This window comes from Monodon monoceros, unplaced genomic scaffold (genome assembly GCF_005190385.1).
Source record: "Monodon monoceros isolate NGI ecotype Baffin Bay Population unplaced genomic scaffold, NGI_Narwhal_1 Super_Scaffold_15, whole genome shotgun sequence".
Taxonomy (NCBI): domain Eukaryota; kingdom Metazoa; phylum Chordata; class Mammalia; order Artiodactyla; family Monodontidae; genus Monodon; species Monodon monoceros.
The window spans coordinates 67,057,945-67,077,879 of record NW_021703771.1 but is presented as its reverse complement, the minus strand read 5'-3'; the positions used below and the strand labels follow the sequence as shown (position 1 = coordinate 67,077,879).

The 19,935-nt window shown below is 38.3% G+C and overlaps 1 protein-coding gene across 9 annotated transcripts in view; it reads left to right on the top strand.

Moving 5' to 3' along the window:
- The window catches only part of HIVEP2 (human immunodeficiency virus type I enhancer binding protein 2), a 193,102-nt gene extending 174,054 nt beyond the window's left edge, over window positions 1-19,048 (top strand). For all 9 annotated transcript variants that reach the window (XM_029223568.1, XM_029223576.1, XM_029223569.1 and 6 more), the window contains 4 exons: window positions 5,979-6,154; window positions 9,528-9,629; window positions 10,409-11,304; window positions 16,587-19,048. In XM_029223568.1, coding sequence (XP_029079401.1) covers window positions 5,979-6,154; window positions 9,528-9,629; window positions 10,409-11,304; window positions 16,587-17,411 — 1,999 coding nt within the window. In that variant the 3' untranslated portion in view covers window positions 17,412-19,048. The remainder of the gene's footprint in view (window positions 1-5,978; window positions 6,155-9,527; window positions 9,630-10,408; window positions 11,305-16,586) is intronic.
- The last annotated feature ends 887 nt before the right edge of the window (window positions 19,049-19,935 follow it).

Sequence of the window (19,935 nt, the reverse complement as noted above, 5' to 3'; positions counted from 1 at the left end):
GAAGCTTGTCTCAGTATTTTTTCACATTCCTCATCTTTTAACACAAACAAGAGAAATAGAGATTTTATCTTTACAGAGACTGAGTGATCCCTGTGACTGAATCAACGCTTACAATCATCAGTCTTCTTCATAACAGCGCACTTGTACTAGATTAGCGAGACTTTCACAGTGACTGTATGATTTGGGGAGCCCATCTCCACTAACGAAGGACACAAATGAAAAAGCATATGTGAACATTTTATTGCTGTGTTTTGATGATCCAAAAGGATTGGACCATATTTAATTTTCTCCTCATTTCATTGTCCAACGTTATGGGCTATGTCCCAATCATTCCTTTTTTTTTTTAAACATCTTTATTGCAGTATAATTGCTTTACAATGCTGTGTTAGTTTCTGCTTTATAACAAAGTGAATCAGTTATACATATACATATATACCCATATCCCCTCCCTCTTGCGTCTCCCTCCCACCCTCCCTATCCCACCCCTCTAGGTGGTCACAAAGCACCCGAGCTGATCTCCCTGTGCTATGTGGCTGCTTACCACAAGCTATCTATTTTACATTTGGTAGTATATATAAGTCCTCAAGTCCATTCTCTACGTCTGCATCTTTATTCCTGCCCTGCCCCTAGGTTCTTCAGAACTATATACATATATATATATATATATTTTTTTTTTAGATTCCATATATATGTGTTAGCATATGGTATTTGTTTTTCTGTTTCTGACTTACTTCACTCTGTATGACAGACTCTACGTCCATTCACCTCACTACAAATAACTCAATTTCATTTCTTTTTATGGCTGAGTAATATTCCATTGTATATATGTGACACATCTTCTTTATCCATTAATCTGTCAATGGACACTTAGGTTGCTTCCATGTCCTGGCTATTGTAAATAGAGCTACAGTGAACATCGTGGTACATGACTGTTTTTGAATTATGGTTTTCTCAGGGTATATGCCCAGTAGTGGGATTGCTGTGTCATATGGTACTTCTATTTTTAGTTTTTTAAGGAACCTCCATACTTTTCTTCATAGTGGCTGTATCAATTTACATTCCCACCAACAGTGCAAGAGGGTTCCCTTTTCTCCACACCCTCTCCAGCATTTATTGTTTGTAGATTTCTTGATGATGGCCATTCTGACTGGTGTGAGGTGATACCTCATGGTAGTTTTGATTTGCCTTTCTCTGATAATTAGTGATGTTGAGCATCCTTTCATGTGTTTGTTGGCAATCTGTATATCTTCTTTGGAGAAATGTCTATTCAGGTCTTCTGCCCATTTTGGGATTGCGTTGTTTGTTTTTTTGATATTGAGCTGCATGAGCTGCTTGTAAATTTTGGAGATTAATACTTTGTCAGCTGCTTCATTTGCAAATATCTTCTCCCATTCTAAGGGTTGTCTTTTCATCTTGTTTATGGTTTCCACTGCTGTGCAAAAGCTTTGAAGTTTCATTAGGTACCATTTGTTTATTTTTGTTTTTATTTTCATTTATCTAGGAGGTGGGTCAAAAAGGATCTTACTGTGATTTATGTCATAGAGTGTTCTGCCTATGTTTTCCTCTAAGAGTTTTATATTGTCTGGCCTTACATTTAGGTCTTTAATCCATTTTGAGTTTATTTTTGTGTATGGTGTTAGGGAGTGTTCTAATTTCACTCTTTTCCATGTAGCTGTCCAGTTTTCCCAGCACCACTTATGGAAGAGGCTGTCTTTTCTCTATTGTATATTCTTCCCTCCTTTATCAAAAATAAAGTGACCATATGTGCGTGGGTTTATCTCTGGGCTTTCTATCCTGTTCCATTGATCTGTATTTCTGTTTTTGTGCCAGTACCATGCTGTCTTGATTACTGTAGCTTTGTAGAATAGTCTGAAGTCTGGGAGCCTGATTCCTCCAGCTCCGTTTTTCTTCCTCAAGATTGGTTTGGCTATTCGGAGTCTTTTGTGTTTCCATAGAAATTGTGAAATATTTTGTTCTACTTCTGTGAAAAATGCCATTGATAGTTTGATAGGGATTGCATTGAATCTGTAGATTGCTTTGGGTAGTATAGTCATTTTCACAATGTTGATTCTTCCAGTCCAAGAACGTGGTATCTCTCTCCATCCGTTTGTATTATCTTTAATTTCTTTCATCAGTGTCATATAGTTTTCTGCATACAGGTCTTTTGTCTCCTTAGTCAGGTTTATTCCTAGGTATTTTATTCTTTTTGTTGCAATGGTAAATGGGGTGTTTCCTTAATTTCTTTTTCAGATTTTTCATCATTAGTGTATAGGAATGCAAGAGATTTCTGTGCATTAATTTTGTATCCTGCTACTTTACCAAATTCATTGATTAGCTCTAGTAGGTTTCTGGTAGCATCTTTAGGATTCTCTATGTATAGTATCATGTCATCTGCAAACAGTGGCACCTTTACTTCTTCTTTTCTGATTTGGATTCCTTTTATTTCTTTTTCTTCTCTGATTGCTGTGGCTAAAACTTCCAAAACTATGTTGAATAATAGTGGTGAGAGTGGGCAACCTTGTCTTGTTCCTGATCTTAGTGGAAATGGTTTCTGTTTTTCACCATTGAGAATGATGTTGGCTGTGGGTTTGTCATGTATGGCCTTTATTTTGTTGAGGTAAGTTCCCTCTATGCCTACTTTCTAGAGGGTTTTTATCATAAATGGGTGTTGAATTTTGTCAAAAGCTTTTTCTGAATCTATTGAGATGATCATATGGTTTTTATCCTTCAATTTGTTAATATGGTGTATCACATTGATTGATTTGCATATATTGAAGAATCCTTGCATTCCTGGGATAACCCCACTTGATCATGGTGTATGATCCTTTTAATGTGCTGTTGGATTCTGTTTGCTAGTATTTTGTTGAGGATTTTTGCATCTATGTTCATCAGTGATATTGGCCTGTAGTTTTCTTTCTTTGTGACATCTTTGTCTGGTTTTGGTATCAGGGTGATGGTGGCCTCATAGAATGAGTTTGGGGGTGTTCCTCCCTCTGCTATATTTTGGAAGAGTTTGAGAAGGATAGGTGTTAGCTCTTCTCTAAATGTTTGATAGAATTCACCTGTGAAGCCATCTGGTCCTGGGCTTTTGTTTGTTGGAGGATTTTTAATCACAGTCTCAGTTTCAGTGATTGTGATTGGTCTGTTTATATTTTCTATTTCTTCCTGGTTCAGTTTCAGGAGGTTGTGCTTTTCTAAGAATTTGTCCTTTTCTTCCAGGTTTTCCATTTTATTGGCGTATAGTTGCTTGTAGTAATCTCTCATGATCCTTTGTATTTCTGCATTGTCAGTTGTTACTTCTCCTTTTTCATTTCTAATTCTATTGATTTGAGTCTTCTCCCTTTTTTTCTTGATGAGTCTGCCTAATGGTTTGTCAATTTTATCTTCTCAAAGAAGCAGCTTTTAGTTTTATTGATCTTTGCTATTGTTTCCTTCATTTCTTTTTCATTTATTTCTGATCTGATCTTTATGATTTCTTTCCTTCTGCTAACTTTGGGGGGTTTTTTGTTCTTCTTTCTCTAATTGCTTTAGGTGTAAGTTTAGGTTGTGTATTTGAGATCTTTCTTTTCTCTTGAGGTAAGATTGTATTGCTATAAACTTCTCTCTTAGAACTGCTTTTGCTGCCTCCCATAGGTTTTGGGTCATCATGTTTTCATTGTCATTTGTTTCTAGGTATTTTTTCATTTCCTCTTTGATTTCTTCAGTGATCTCTTGGTTGTTAAGCAGCGTATTGTTTAGCCTCCATGTGTTTGTATATTTTACAGATTTTTTCCTGTAATTGATATCATTCCTGAATCTGTGATCCATCTTCTGCCTGGTGGTAATCAGCTGTTTATTCCAAGAAGTGTGTTACCACCTCTTATTTTGCTGATTGCAAAGTGATAAGTTCAAAAAAAAAAGTATTACTGACCAAATTTTTAAGTGTATATGTTTCTTATTACTATTTAATTCATAGACATAGTAATTTAATTAAACATACCTTTTAATTATTTTTTTAAATCCATTAATTCTTTTTTCCTTTTAATTTTTAAATTTTATTTTATTTATTTTTTTATACAGCAGGTTCTTATTAGTCATCAATTTTATACACATCAGTGTATACATGTCAATTCCAATTGCCCAATTCATCATATCTTTTAATTATTTTTTCAAAATCCATTAATTCTTGTATCAAGTAAATTCATGGGTCTGCAGAACTGTTGAAGGGTAAATATTTTATTTGTGCAGACTTTTCTAATATGGTTATATTTTATACAAAATTTACTCTGTTTTCATTCTGGAAGGAAGTTAATCAGCTGAGACATTAAAATATTTGAAGATAATACATTGTACATCAAGTACAATGATGGGCCTGGGCCACAGTAAGCTTAAAGTACCCTTCCCTGAAGAAAAGTTGCTTTCTATAAAATTATTTGTTTTATTCTATATTCCTTAGGTAATTTCATCCTAAGGTAATTTCATCCTTAGGTAATTTCATGCCCTAAGTTTGGGGCAGATAATAGTGATATTAAAAGATGAAAGATATTTTGCATCTTTAAGTTCTTTTCTTCTTTATTACAAAAGATAATGTGAGATGAAAGACAAAGTTCAAAATAGTTTTGAAGAAAAAGTTGACTTTGGAAATTCCTTGTCCCTAAGTGGGAAAGATTTAAGGGAGCAGAAAGCATGCAAAACTGACTATTCATATTTCTGATACTAGTCAATTCTCACCTGGATTGGTACTGAACAAAAGATAATCTTAAGATTAAATAATATCCATAGCAGAGTGGATATTTAAATATGTTGGATGGATTTTCTCTCTTAAATATTCTTCAGTGGATTTGACAAATGAATTTGAACTTGCTTTTATTTCTGATGATAGATTAGCTAGAACAAAATAGAGAAGTTTGCAATGCTCTTAGAATGCAAGACAAAACGAAACAAAACTGTAAATCTAGTGCCTTTAAGTCAGTCCACACTGAGTTAAGGCATTTTGTAGGTCACTTTACCTTTTGAAGTTATAAAAAGAGCCCTTCGAAAGGAATATCTTCCCAGGAGTGACATTATACCCATAATTCTAGCCTGAGATTTAAGAGATAATGGTATTCATTGAGTTATTCAGTAGAATGCTGCTATACTGTATGATAGGTCATGTTTCCCTGTATTCTAAACAAAATGTGATGGATGGTGAGCACTAGATAGGTTTCTTCCATTGATAATTACAGTGAATACCTAAGACTTTGCTCATCTAACTGATTTAATTAAACTAGAGGACCTCATTTATCCTTTCAAACTTCTCTATTAAATCCTTCCAGAAACGAATGCAAATTTGATTGAAAAATAGAATGTCTAGTTTTCATTATGTAACAGTACCTTCCAGAAGCCACTTGAAATTTAGACTTCACTTTAGTACAGATTCATGGTCCTTGGGAAGAGCAGATCAAATCTGTAGGCAACAGTTGGTGAGCTCAGCTCAGCCTGTGTAAGCTAGAAATTTCTGACTCTCGTGCCAGGATTGTAAAAATAGAGTAGAAGCTTGCAATGAGGAATTCTATAATCAGTCATATTTATTCTAGCAAATTCAGAGGGGTATGCACATCTTAGATGATGGAATATTAGCAAATGATATGTGATGATTTAAATATGCTAGTATAACTTTTTGGATGTTTCTTGGCCAGAGGCAGTGAGGTGCACAGCTCTGCAACTCTTTGAGGCTTATATAAGCCCATTGAACATCTGTACGGAGTCCATATATTTACACTTCATAGAAGAGCCAATTCCGTTTTGAACTCCATGTAGAAAAAAATTCCCTTTTATTTACAATGCCAAATCTGTTCTTTCAGGACTTTACTGCATAGATTTCACAGGCTTTGTAGAAATAAAGTTGAATAATTGTAAAATCCCTCCTAAAAATTTGTCTTGCAAATGATTAGCTTTTGGTTTGATGTATAACGTGCAAAAGTATTTGGAAACACACTGTATTTTCCCTTTTTTAACAGGTATAAGTCAAATGAAGATTATGTATATGTCAGAGGACGTGGACGTGGAAAGTACATTTGTGAAGAATGTGGAATTCGCTGTAAGAAACCGAGCATGCTCAAAAAGCATATCCGCACTCATACTGATGTCCGGCCTTATGTATGCAAGTTATGTAATTTTGCCTTCAAAACAAAAGGTACAGGTCTGATTTTTCTTTCTTTTTTTTTTCTAGAGGAAAAACACTTTTTTTAATGGCTGCTCCAGATTCTGAATACTATTTTATAACCGTCATCGACAATTAGTTGGTTTTCTTTGTGAAAATGTGACCCCACAAAATGTATTTTCCTCTTCCTGTTAAGTGGTCTGAGGATGTACATGAGACAGTGAGGCTCCTTTTATGACCTAAGTAAGAGCTACAGACTTAGGTCCAGGCTAGTTGTCTCGAAGGAAGTGGCTAAGAATTGCCTGGATAGCTATTACCTCATGTTGGAAATGTTATGTGGTCTAGAGAATCTTTGCACCGGTATTGAAATACTGCAGGGAGATAATCCATGCCATGGCATTAGAAAAGCAAGGCAGCAGCCGGAAAGAAAACATGTGCCCATGGTCAGTTTCAAGATTATAAATGATGTAGAGACCCGCGGACTCCCCGGTGGGCCCCTCCATCCACACTTGCATTAATTATGCATAGAAATTTGATAGCTTGTACTCTGTATATTTATCAGCACGGAGACAATTCCTTACTCTCAGGCCATGGCTATTAATCTCATAAAACTAAGACTTGCCTTGAAATGATATTCTCTTTTTTTAAAAAATATCTGTTTTTAGAAGGTAGATTTATATGAAAATATTTTATACTAAAAGGTTGCTTCAATTATATTTCTATCATTTTATAAAATTATGAAAATGTTTATAAACCCAGTGTTCTCAGAATACAAACAGTAGTGAATTAGAGGTGGATGACCTCTGTAGAAGTATGTTTTACTACTTACTGTAGAAGTACTAATGAATCCTCTAGACACACCCTTACTAACCTCACACTAACATTTTCCAATGTTTTAACTTTAGATTTGCATGCCAATTAATCTGCTCCACTACCCATCAAGAAAAATAAATATCAAATAAAATAATCTTTGGTAGAGAAATGTGTACCTATTTTCTCTTATACACAAAATCCTAAATTGTCTTTATTCGTTTGTCAGAAGTAAAAATGTGTAGCCTCTCAACGTATCTGTTTCTTCTTTATTAAAAAGATATTTATATTATAAGTATGCCTCTTTGTAAGCCAGAAAGAGGGGGAGGGAGTGTTCATTTGCATTTCAAAGGAGATAAACATAAGGTCCTTTAAATACCATCCACTTTTGCACAATCAAGACCTTTTATGTAGAACTTCACTGAGAGACTCCCTAGGACATAAGAAAATATAAACTTTGGTTTTAGGAAATAATGCAAATCCGCCAGTCATTACAACTGATATTCCCTGGGCATATGAGTTAACTGTAGGTATAGCTGCATGAAACACTGCGTGAAGAAACGTCACATAGCTATTTCTTTTTACCCAAATTAAATTTGGCTTTGAACCATTGTCTTGGAGTTTTAGCAGGAAATAATTTATTCTTGGTCATTACTGGAGTTTCCTTGTCACCCTTCGGGAATGTACAAATGTCTTGGAGTCTTAAAAAGAGCAGATCATCCTGGGAAACCCCTCGCCCGCCAGTTTTCACTTCCGGCTGAAGTGCTTGCTGTCATGTCATCTGAGCACAGAATCAGAGCACACTTGTAGGACTGGTACCTCCTCTGTGCCTGTGTCACTTCTCCAGGTGCCCTTTCCTGCCATCCTGCTCCCCTCTCTTTGCTATAATCCTTCATATATTCAAGACTTTAATAAGCCAAAGTCAGGGTGGGGTTGTTTCTGAGCCCTATTTCTAACTACAAAACTACCCTGACGATGAGAGCGCAAAGCCTCACTGCCTACTTGAAACAAGTGGAAAGAAAAATATAGAAGAAGAAACACACACTAAGCTCTAAATAAACTATCTTGACATACCTAACGTCTACATATGTCCACATACTCAGATCACTTGCACCCTTACAGAAGCAGGTGATTTCCATTAACTTATAGATCTATTTAATTAATTTACAGATTTTAGAATTCTTGATGACGTATCTATAAAAATTGTTTAGATCTTTAGAAAAATTGTAGATATAGTTTTTTTGATAAAAAAGAGCAGTAAGGGCCAGGACATATTTCTATGTTTGGAGTTATCAAAATACCACATAAAATTTGTAGGTATATAAGCAATAAGCCAAATGTTAAGTAAAAAATAAAATAATATAAATAAAATAATAAACAACAGTGCCCCAGTTTAGAGTTGTGGCTCATATATTACATTAATAGTAAGCTAAACACTCTTACAAGGGGAATAAACTATTTCAGCAGGCTGAGTTTCCATCTAGATTCAATGAGCCTACTCTTAAAAATAAAGCATTTGCTGCTATGTTACTGAAGCAGCGTCAAAGCGCAAAGATAATAATATGGCCCTTACAGCTGAATTACTTCCTGGATCTCTTTTGATAAGTTATATATATGACATGGAATAATATATATATAATTTCATAGATCCTAAATCAGAGGTGATTGGATCAGTGTTTTCATAATTTCTCACATTCCATATAGCAATTATATAAATCTATAGAAATACACATATGTACTTAGGTACACGTATAACTGTATAGCCAGCTCTTCATATCTGTGAATGCTGAACCTGCGGATATGGAGGGCCAATTGTACTACACCATTTTACATAAGGGACAATTGTGTATGTCTTATCATCATCATAATACATATTTGACATAAAATTCTTTCTTTTTTCGTAGAACAGTGGGAGTTTCAAGATAAATAAGAAAGGAATTTTGCTGCTCCAGGACTTTAGAAGCTGCTGTCATAAACTTTGCTGATATATGCCAGATGGATAGATGCTAAATACTGAGACTAATGCTTCCTATAAGTAGTTAGCTAAGTATTTGTACGGATCTTTGCATTCATTTACAGGATTGGCCCCAACATTAGTTTGCATATATTTTTTCTTCTGACAAGTGAGGATCCTGTGAGTTTAATCTATATCTGATCAATGCCAGAAGGTCTGGGGTCTGGTGGATATGTTGATGACAATATTTCATTCTGAAGTTGCTCAGAGAGGTGTGACCCAGCTTGTGCCATCCTGGTTATATGGAGTCCAAGGAGGTGGGCCCAACTGGGCCAAAGATATTAGATCCCTTCTCAGCCAGGAAAGCCTGGCATTCCCAGTTGTACTTGAGCCTACTCTTGAAAAGCTGTGACCCTAGACTTCGACAAGTCTTCTAGAATGCAGAAAACCTGAGATTGGGCTGAAGCTGTCTGGGGTTAACATCTTCAGAAGCCAAATTGTTCCTCTTAAGTTTGAGACAAGGGGTAGGGGCGAGAAACAAATCTTTATTACCTCAAGTCAGTTCATTTCACACTGAATTTTGCAGCAATCATCGCATTTTGGTAACCAATTCATTGCTCTTTTTTTGGCTGTATTTTCCAGGAAACCTAACGAAGCATATGAAATCTAAAGCACACATGAAGAAATGCCTGGAGTTGGGGGTCTCAATGACATCAGTGGATGATACCGAAACCGAGGAAGCAGGTATTTCATACTTTAGTTGACTGAACTCTTTACTGTGCATGCTGGAGCTTTGTGGCCAAGGTGGTAAAATAAATTTAGGTATTTAAAAAAGATACTGATCACATTTCATTTTACTAAATACTAAATATAGAAAAGAAGTCTGACATATTGAATTGCTTGAAACTTACTGAGAAGAAATGCATTTCAGTTCTGGCTGAGGAGGTTGAAAGGCCTTACTATGGAAATACTTCTATCTAGAACCATAAAGGAGATCTAATTGCACCTAAGTTGTGATGGTGATTTAAAGTTTATGAAACTTTTTGGGAAACTTGAAAAGCATTTTGTCTTATTTTTCCTATTAAGAGGAAATCTAGTAGTAAAAATAATCCATCACTAACCTCAGTAGAAAACCTGAGGGTCAGCTGGGCCTCGTGAGGTCTTATACCTGTAGAGACAAGTCTTGCTTCTCTTTTTCCTCTAATACCATCCTTAACAACATTGCATACCCATTTATTGAGGGTTTTCTATGAGTGGTATGATGCCTGAGTTATAAGGTCCTACTCTGGAGTCCGTATTACAGGGTGGAGATGAAACCAGATAGGTACATAAAAAAAAAAAACAGAAGAGCCAATCTAGAGTCACAGAGGTATGTGCTCATGTGTGTTACAGGAATTCAGAGATAAGACTGTCTCTAAGGGCTGGAGGGTTGAGGAAAGCTTTTGGAAAGAGATGGGGCCTAAATTAGCTCCTAACCTTCGTATTTGGTCTTGATCCTCACTCTCTTTGTTCAATTGCCTCAGAAACGATGGAAGATTTGCACAAAGCGGCCGAGAAGCATAGCATGTCCAGCATTTCAACTGACCATCAGTTCTCAGATGCTGAAGAATCGGATGGTGAGGACGGAGATGATAATGATGATGATGATGACGATGATGATGACTTTGATGACCAAGGAGATTTGACACCAAAAACAAGATCAAGAAGCACCAGTCCCCAGCCTCCTAGATTCTCCTCCTTGCCTGTGAATGTCGGCGCCGTGCCCCATGGGGTTCCTTCTGATAGCTCCCTGGGGCATTCTTCATTGATCAGCTATTTGGTTACTTTGCCAAGTATTCAGGTTACTCAGCTTATGACACCAAGTGACTCATGTGAAGATACTCCAATGACAGAATACCAGAGGTTATTCCAGAGCAAAAGTACAGACTCGGAACCAGACAAAGACAGGTTAGACATCCCTAGTTGTATGGATGAAGAATGCATGCTGTCTTCAGAGCCGAGTTCCTCCCCAAGGGACTTCTCACCCTCCAGCCACCATTCCTCACCAGGATATGATTCTTCACCCTGTCGAGATAATTCACCAAAGAGGTATCTGATACCCAAAGGAGATTTGTCGCCCAGAAGACATTTATCACCTAGGAGAGATGTATCGCCCATGAGACATCTTTCACCAAGAAAGGAAGCTGCCTTGAGAAGAGAGATATCACAAGGAGATGTTTCACCAAGAAGGCATCTGTCCCCAAGGAGGCCAGTGTCACCTGGGAAAGAGATCACGGCCAGAAGAGACCTCTCTCCCAGAAGAGAGAGAAGATACATGACCACCATAAGAGCACCATCTCCCAGAAGGGCTTTATACCACAACCCACCGTTGTCCATGGGACAGTATTTGCAAGCAGAGCCAATTGTATTGGGGCCTCCTGTAAGTATAATTAGCTTTCTCTTTCTAATATATAAGTCCAAGCACATTGGAGTCTCTTGATGACACACTAGTGTGAAATGTATTATAACATGGGTCTCTCTCATGGGGAGGAGTAAACTTGGTTACTGAAAATAGAAGGAAGACATTTTTATTGCATGCTATTGTCAGTAACATGTCTGTGGTATTATCCCAAGTGTAGTATTACATCAGAGAAGAGCATTTCCAGCTGGTAACAGGGGCGATCTTTCTAAATGCTTTCTAAACCTAACTCATTATTGACAGGAGTTGAAACCTTTGCATGAGTAGAAAAGGTGAAGTCTTTGGAATAGCATGGCTGCCTAGACAGACATTCTCAGGGACATTTAGGTGTCATTTATGTAACTCTTTGCCAGGTAAGGATTCTGATTCAGGCATTAGCATTGACTTTCAAGCAAAAAAAAATATTTTAAAATAAATTCATTACTTTGCCCACAGTGAGTGGACATGTGAAACCAGTGAGGGATCAGAAGAGGGGAGAATGAACCCCTTGGCATGTTTATAAATGAAAGGCATGAACATGTATGCTTTGCTTCCTGGTACCACCACTTCCTGCTACTGAGCGCCCTTGTAAAGTGAGATCTTGAGCCCACAGAGAATGGGGAGTTGGGAAAGCTAAGGGAGAAAGCATCAGAGGCGATTTCTATGGTATGCCCTCATTATAGATTAAGATAACAACAGCAGCAATCATGGATGAAATTTAGGCAGTGGGCTTATGCAAATCCATAGAAAAGCACCTGCCCTGCCTCATTCCACCAGCATGGTAGACCTTGATGTCTCTTTCAGCTTGTGTGGGGTTTTAAAAAAATGAATGAAGCAGGCACCTAGTGTAGACAGAGGAATGATACCTTTGGAGTTTGGTCGCTTTAAGTGTGCTTTTTGTTTCCTGGGCTCTATTCTTTGCCATTCTCCTTTTGCTCTGGATTTCCATCATGTGGGTGGCACTGTCCTTCACAGCCAAAGGAAGCACTACCAGCTCCCAGCTCTACCGTCTTATCATTGCCCTAGTGGTCACCTTCCTCCCTCTCATCACCTTTTCACCACCCTGAATTATATGCTTAGGTTGTCATTTTTGAACTTTAGGAAAACTCCCTGCTGCATTCCACTCCCCTGCCCCCAGCACCCTCTGTTTACAAGCCCGCCACCAGCTTAGTCTTCATGGTTCAACTACTGCGGAAACATGTGCAGCTATCAGGACTATTTGTAACTATTTGTCAAACAAATAAATTAACAAGCTAAGAAAAAGAGGGACATTTCCACAGGTTTTTTGTGTCTTGGTGGTGCTAAGTAGAAAGCAGGGCTCTTCTGAAGTTCATGCTATTGCAGCATGAATAGAGTGAGAAATCCCCGCGATACCAGGATACCACATCCAGGGTGTAAAATGCTTTTTCTGGTATAGACCCAATGATGCTGATGAAGTGTGTGAGATGAGGCTCTCCTGTTCCTGATCAACTACAGCCACAAAAAATAACCCTTTGGTGCCAACACACTATTGTTATTAAAAAATAATAGCAACTCGCAGCCAACTTGGGCAAAGGAAGTGAAGGAGTAGACTGAAGGACTTCATCTAATTTTTAGATCTATGGCCAGAAGGTTGTTGTTGGAAGGAGATTGGTTTTTATTAGTCATTGACTTTGCACCAGTTTTTTTTTTTTTAATACCAGTTCACCTGGATACTTAATATTATTGTTGAACTTTACCATTTATGAAGCCCAACTGTTGAGCCTTTGGTCTATTACCCAGTTTAATTCTCTGTAGAGAATTCTTAGCAGGCTGCTTTGTTCATGCGATAGAAAGGAATAGACCTTGGAATCCTCCCTGAGGATCCTCCCCAAGCAGAGACACTTGGTCTCGAACGCTTCCCATTTGATGCTTTACCACACCTTTTTGGAGGGGCTGCAGAGGGTTTTCACCTTTCTATGATGTATGGACAAGATTTTCATTGCCAGAGCAAAAAAGAATCAATGATCCTATGAGAAGTACATCTCCTGATTGCTGTAGTACATGAGTGCTTCCCCCTCTCTATTATTTTGGAATAACCCTAAAAATAATTCTTTTTGATGGAAATTCTATTAGCAATACCTTGTTGTTTAACTTTGACCAAGGGCTCACAGGGCAGTGACCGTGGCATGAAAGGACCTTGTAGTCCAGTGTGGCATGCTCATTACCTGGTTCAGTCTGGAGTGGTAGGTCCCAGGGAGCAGGTTTGGAGGAGGTGATATGCAGTCACTGAGATTCTAGTATCCTGCTGTTTCCTCCCTAATGCCCTCCGGTTAGTGTTAATTTTAAGACAGATGATAGATAGGTAGATACATGATAGATAGAAAGGTAGATAGATAAACAATAGAATGGGAAAGAGAGAGAGAGGGAGGAAGGAAGAGAGGAAGAGAGAAAAGAGTTTTTTATTCATTCATTCAGTAAGTTTTTTTTTGAGGGTTTATCATATGTGGCTCAAGGATGATGATGAAAAAATTGTACAGTTTCTGGCCTCATCTTTTTTAAACAAAAAGTTTTCCTTTTCCATTTTTAAAGTTTTGGTAGATAGATAGCAAGGAGACAAAGAAAGTGTGTCCTGGTCCTCGGTACAGTGTCCGTGAACATTGTCTAGTAAAAGTGTCGTCCTACGGTTCCATCCCTTTTGCTCTCTGTGTGATCTTGAACAAGTCAATTAACCTCTTGGCCACAGTTTCTTAATCTGTTTGTGGCAGTCAGGGGGCTGGGCCAAGCAGATTTCTGTCCTTGAAAGAACTTGCCATTCAGCTCTAAGGAATGCAGTGAGCTGACAGCCTCCAGCTGTTCATACCTTCAGGCTAGGCCTCCATTTTCAAGCCAAGGTCACATTCTCCCCTGCATCCCCCAGTCAATGGCTGAGCCTGGATCAGCCCCAGCTGACCACCTGCTTCCTCTTCCCATTACCTTCCCATACATTAACTCCCCACTCCCCCATCACCACCCCCAGCTGAACCTCTTGCACCCCTACCTCCTTCTGAGCCTTTGCTTCCAGAGGACCTAGTGACACTGTTGAAAAGATGAGTGGGGTAAATATCTGGTACATGGGGTATATGTATAGATATACACACACATATGCATGCACTTAACACAACCCACACATGCATTCATTATTCATCTTTCCGTATCGAGATTTTTAAGTAAGATGGGAGTGTGTTCACGATATTACAATGATAAGGTCCAAGTTATGAGAATAGTGTTGCAAATGGAGTAAAAATTAGAGTAGAAAAATCTTCTTGAGAGTTTATTTGGAGGGTGAAGAAAGGGTCAATTCAAGGACAGAGGATAGGTGGAAAAGGCTGGCAGTATTTGGAGCCATGGAAGTGGTTACATGACAGGAATTGTACTTGTGCACTTGCTTCTGTGACTATAATCATTTAATTTCTGGTCAGTAAAGGTCTGACTATAACACTTTTACTCTTAACACAAAATTCTGTTGGCTCTTGAACATATTGAATACCTCCTATTTTTAGAGGACAGTTCACCACTCCCTTTGTTAGGCTTGACTCAGAGATCTCATGAAATGGGACAGCTGTGTCTCTGGCTGCCTCACAGACCCCCATTCTGATTAGGTGTATGCAGTGGACATCACAGAATAGCAATCAAAAGCAAAATGGAAAAGTAGCCAAGCTACATTTTGTTTTAAACTTTGAATCTGTGATAATCGTGATTAAAAGAAGATTCATTTGGTTAGCTTCAAAGGTCATTATTGTAGGCATTATGTTCTTCCACCTTACGTGGTGATGGATGAAGGAAACATGCCTTTTTTCTAAACCAGAGCAAGTACAAGAGGCATTTTTGTTTTTTGGTAGCATTTAAATGATTCTTTCCCATACCATAAAATTCTCCCCTTACCTAGCTTATGAGATGCTTGTGGTTATAGGGTTGATGATTACATGATTTCTCCTGCACTTTCAGCACAGGTCATTTGTTTTTGGCTTGAATAAGGTGAAGCCCAGAACAGGGTAAGGGCCAAGCCTGGTAAAGAGTAGCAGAGACGATGCATAGCTTATCGTTCTTGAGCTGGTCTCACGATCCAAATAGAACTGGATGAATCATTAATGGTATAGAGCATATCTTGAATTTTAGAACTGAAACATCCTTGAAATGAGTTAGAGCATTTCTTGGTCTCTCCTGATTACTACCATATTTGCCACATTTGTATCTCTCTGATTTTAAGTTCTCAAAAAACGTAAAAATAAAACTACAGTGAGTCTCTTTTAGATGACGATTCATTAAAAGAATGAATCTCAGTAACTGAAACCTCATCATCTCGTCAAAACCTGATAATCTCACAGTATAAGTTGGGTTTTGCTACAGAAACAATTATACAAAATAAGTTCTCCATTTTCAGGACTGGGACCATAAAATCTGGAATACTGGCCCCCAATTTTAAGTATCTTAATCCATTAATTGCCAAGAAGATATTTAAGTGGAAATAGTAGTATAAACAGAAGAATTAAAACACAGTCATCTTTGGTTCCCGGCTGTGTAGTTGAATGCAAGTTGTAACGATTTGAAATATTTAATATTAACTACTTTGATGCATAGTTTCCATACTAAATCTGGCCTTGAATTAAGATTTGATGGAGAAGCTGGGCTGATCTTCTGCCTCGATGTCTCCTGAGCAGGAATTTATTCCTTTGGACCAATGTCTTGCACATTGGAGTAACCAGTTTGTGTTATCACCACCATTTTGTCATCTGTTCTGTAGAAAACTAAAAAAAAAAAAAAAAAAAAAAAAAAGCAAGCTAATTTTCAGGCTTGTCACTCCATTTCTATTCATCAACACTTAAGAAAAATATTAAAAATCTGCCCAGTATGTAAACAGATGGTAATCTTTTAACTTCCTTTTGAATTAAAAAATCTATTATTAGTGTTTTTTGGCTCAGTAAAGTGTTTTTGGTAATTATCCATTATTTTCTTTTCATTCCATCTTATGAACAAAACAGAGCTGGAACATGTCTCTGTACCTAGTGGAAAACACATTGCATGATTTATTACATTGCTGTTTAACAGCAAAGGCAACTTTTCACAGACCCACCGCCTCATTCAAGAATCCTAAAAGACCGCTGAGAAATTCTCTTTTGTCTTGAGAAATAAAAAATGGATAAAAAGATTAGGGAGTCTCCACGTGTCTTGAAAGAATGAGTGAGTGAGTGAATGAATGAAACAGCTTGACCTAAGCGTGAAGCGTGATGGGTCCTAAGCGTTGTGCTCTCTGTTTCCCGATGCAGAATTTAAGAAGAGGATTACCTCAGGTTCCTTACTTCAGTCTCTATGGAGACCAAGAAGGTGCTTATGAACATCCAGGCTCCAGCCTTTTCCCTGAGGGTCCTAATGACTATGTCTTCAGTCATCTTCCACTCCACTCTCAGCAGCAAGTGCGAGCTCCTATCCCCATGGTGCCAGTTGGTGGGATCCAAATGGTTCACTCCATGCCGCTGGCCCTTTCCGGTTTACACCCTCCACCCACATTGCCTCTGCCAATGGAGGGCTCTGAGGAGAAGAGAGGAGCTTCAGGGGACGCCTTCGCCAAGGATCCCTATGTGGTTCCTAAGCAGCACGAGAAGCGACCTCCTCACGCTCTGCAGTCATCTGGTCCACCTAGCACACCCTCCTCTCCTCGGCTACTGATGAAACAGAGCACTTCAGAAGACAGCCTGAATGCAACAGAGCGGGAACAGGAGGAAAACATACAGACTTGCACAAAAGCCATCGCCTCCCTCCGGATTGCCACAGAAGAGGCCGCTCTGCTGGGGGCAGACCAGCCAGCTCGGGGGCAGGCGCCCCATCAGAAACCCTTGGAAAGTGCACATGTTAGCATTAGACACTTTAGTGGACCTGAGCCAGGTCAGCCCTGTACCTCAGCTACCCACCCTGACTTGCATGATGGTGAAAAGGACAATTTTGGTACATCACAGACTGCATTCGCTCACTCCACGTTTTACAGCAAGAGTTGTCTGGATGACAAACAGTCGGGCTTTCAAGGCAGCAAAGAATTACCCTCAAGCACAGAGGAAGGCAAGGAACCTTCGTCGGAAAAGAGTCAACTACATTGATCTAAGATGCATGGAGACTTTCATTTCCACATTTTCCCCTTTGTTTTTGCTTTTCTAGAAATAGAGGTAATCAAGTTTATAGCATGCCTGTCCTAAGTTACAGTAGTTTGCTATTATATATACTTTTGTTATATCAGAAGAATTAGGTAAATTAACAAGTCATCATGAGCCTGACCAAAACAAAATTTGAAATTAACCTATTGGGTCTGGTACTTTTAAAATTGTACAGATGTTTGTGCCTTTTCTTTACTTTGCTTATATTCTTATAAGCATTTTTTAGCAGTAATTTGTACATATTTTAGAATTTGTGTATCTGCTTTGTAATAAATGTAATTTCTTTCCTTTTTTGGACACTTGGATCTAAATGATGTAAAGCAAAACAGCATCAATATATATGTGAGGTTGCACTAAAACATATTTTTATATGATTAAAACTGAACAGCTTTTATGTACAGCTCTGATTCTGTAATACTAATATTTATTTACTTTGTTTCATAAATTGTACATTTTTTCTTAATGTTGTGGATTGCTTTTCTATGTGAAGCATGGGATTTACTGTTGCGTAACTAGAACAAAAATGTATATTGTAAACAAGATATTTAAACTAGAGTATCTTATTCTGCACTTATGCATTAGTTTAAAAAAAAGATAAAGGATGTATCAGTCAGTTCTTAACTCTTGTAAATTTTTTTGTCTCTTGTTTGCTGGATTGACTATAACTTAAGTGCTGATTGTGATTTTAAACTGATAGTACCGTAAAGCATTAAAGTAAACAATGTGCTATTGTGAGTTTTTTCAAAGCTTTATAAATCAGTTATAAATAATATTAAAAGTATTTGGTCTTATGTGAACATGTTGATCTATATACTCATCTAAATATATGGGAAAACATTCCACCCCATGTAAATATGTACAAGTGCATCACTGGTACAATTTTATGTAACTCAGTTGGACACTAGGTTGCCACAGACCTATGCTAGGGTGTCTTTAAAAATTAAAGTGACAAAGCACATGGGACTGTGTTGAGCTTGGTTATCGGCCGGCCCGGTGGCTTGGCAGGCAGTGCTGTGCGCTGCCCATGGAGAAGACCTGGGCTTAGCAATCTCCTTGGTTCTTGCTGCACGAGATGGTGACTGGAACTAAGGCTACTACAGAGGGGTCGCGCTTGGACTGAGGGGTGGGTGTGGAAGTGGGGAAGGGCACGGAGACCTGGTCCCCAGCCCTTCCTGTCAGCCAGTCTGCACGGTAACAGGGTTGGCATCAGCTCTAGGGGAAGCCACTTGACCCTACTGCAGAGGGGAAGAGTGTCACACTCCTGGCTATCTCAGGGGGAACGGAAAAGGAGCTTTCCAGGGAAAAGAACTTGTGGGAGGATAATGTCTTTTGTAGATAACATTTAGAATGGGTTTTGGTTAGCGTGGACAGTGGGCAGAGCCTTTGTAGGTTCAGAAGAATGGAAGGAAGGGAAGGGGGTACAACACATGCGCGCACACACACACACACACACACACACACACACAATCTGGGTTATCTTTGTGCTATATAGTGGATTATAATTCTGTGAAACCAAGTTTGTATATTGAATTACATTAAGGAGTGTTCTTTAAAAAGAGAAATAAATATACGATTACATGCTTGAGGTGTCTAGTTTTTATGTGTTGTTTTACATTTTAATTTCCCAATTTTGTTGCTGCAGAAATTTTGAGGCTACCAACATACCATCTGTGCTTTTAATTGCTAGGCTCTGCCTATCCCGAGGTGTGCAGAGTATGAACGCTTTTAGCATGTGAAAAGGCAGTCATTGGCTTCCATATGTCATCCGATTAGAACAGAGTGGTCAACACAGTGCGAGCTCTAGAAATGGGGTCCTCAGAACCTGGGCATGGGAATGGGTATCTGAGAAGAGTCATGAATAAATCAAATGATCATTTCCCCTTCTGCTTCCCTCTCAGTATGCATACATGTCTGAAGTTCCCCCAGTGGGGAAACCTCTTTATTTTTGCTGAGGTGACTGAAGGTAAAAACCAAATACACCATAAAATATCCAGAAATCATAGTTCTTTCATTACAAAAAAGTAGAACTTTTAATAATGGAAATAGCTTATTAAAGGTCAAACTCTATCAGTATTTTCATTCCAAAAATCTCAAATTGGTGGATTTACAGCTTACCTATTATGTTTTACGAGCCAGACTGTCTTTTTAAAACTGTGTTTTACAAAGGTGAATTAAAGGCCACCACAGCTAGCCTAATATCTGTCTCTCACAGAGAATAATCCTTGCAACATTTAGTTGCATAGGGTGATTTGTGTGTCTTACTCCTCACTTGGGGGTGGGGTGTGTGTGTGTATGTGTGTGTGTGATCCCTGGCCAAATCAAATACTCTTCTTCTTCCTCTGTCTAACTCATTTCATGTATTCACTTGTTCATAAAACAGTTTTTGAATGCCTACTATGAACTGGGTACTATAATTGACATTTAGGATGAATAAGAGAGTATTCCTGCCATCAAGGAGCTCAAATAAAGA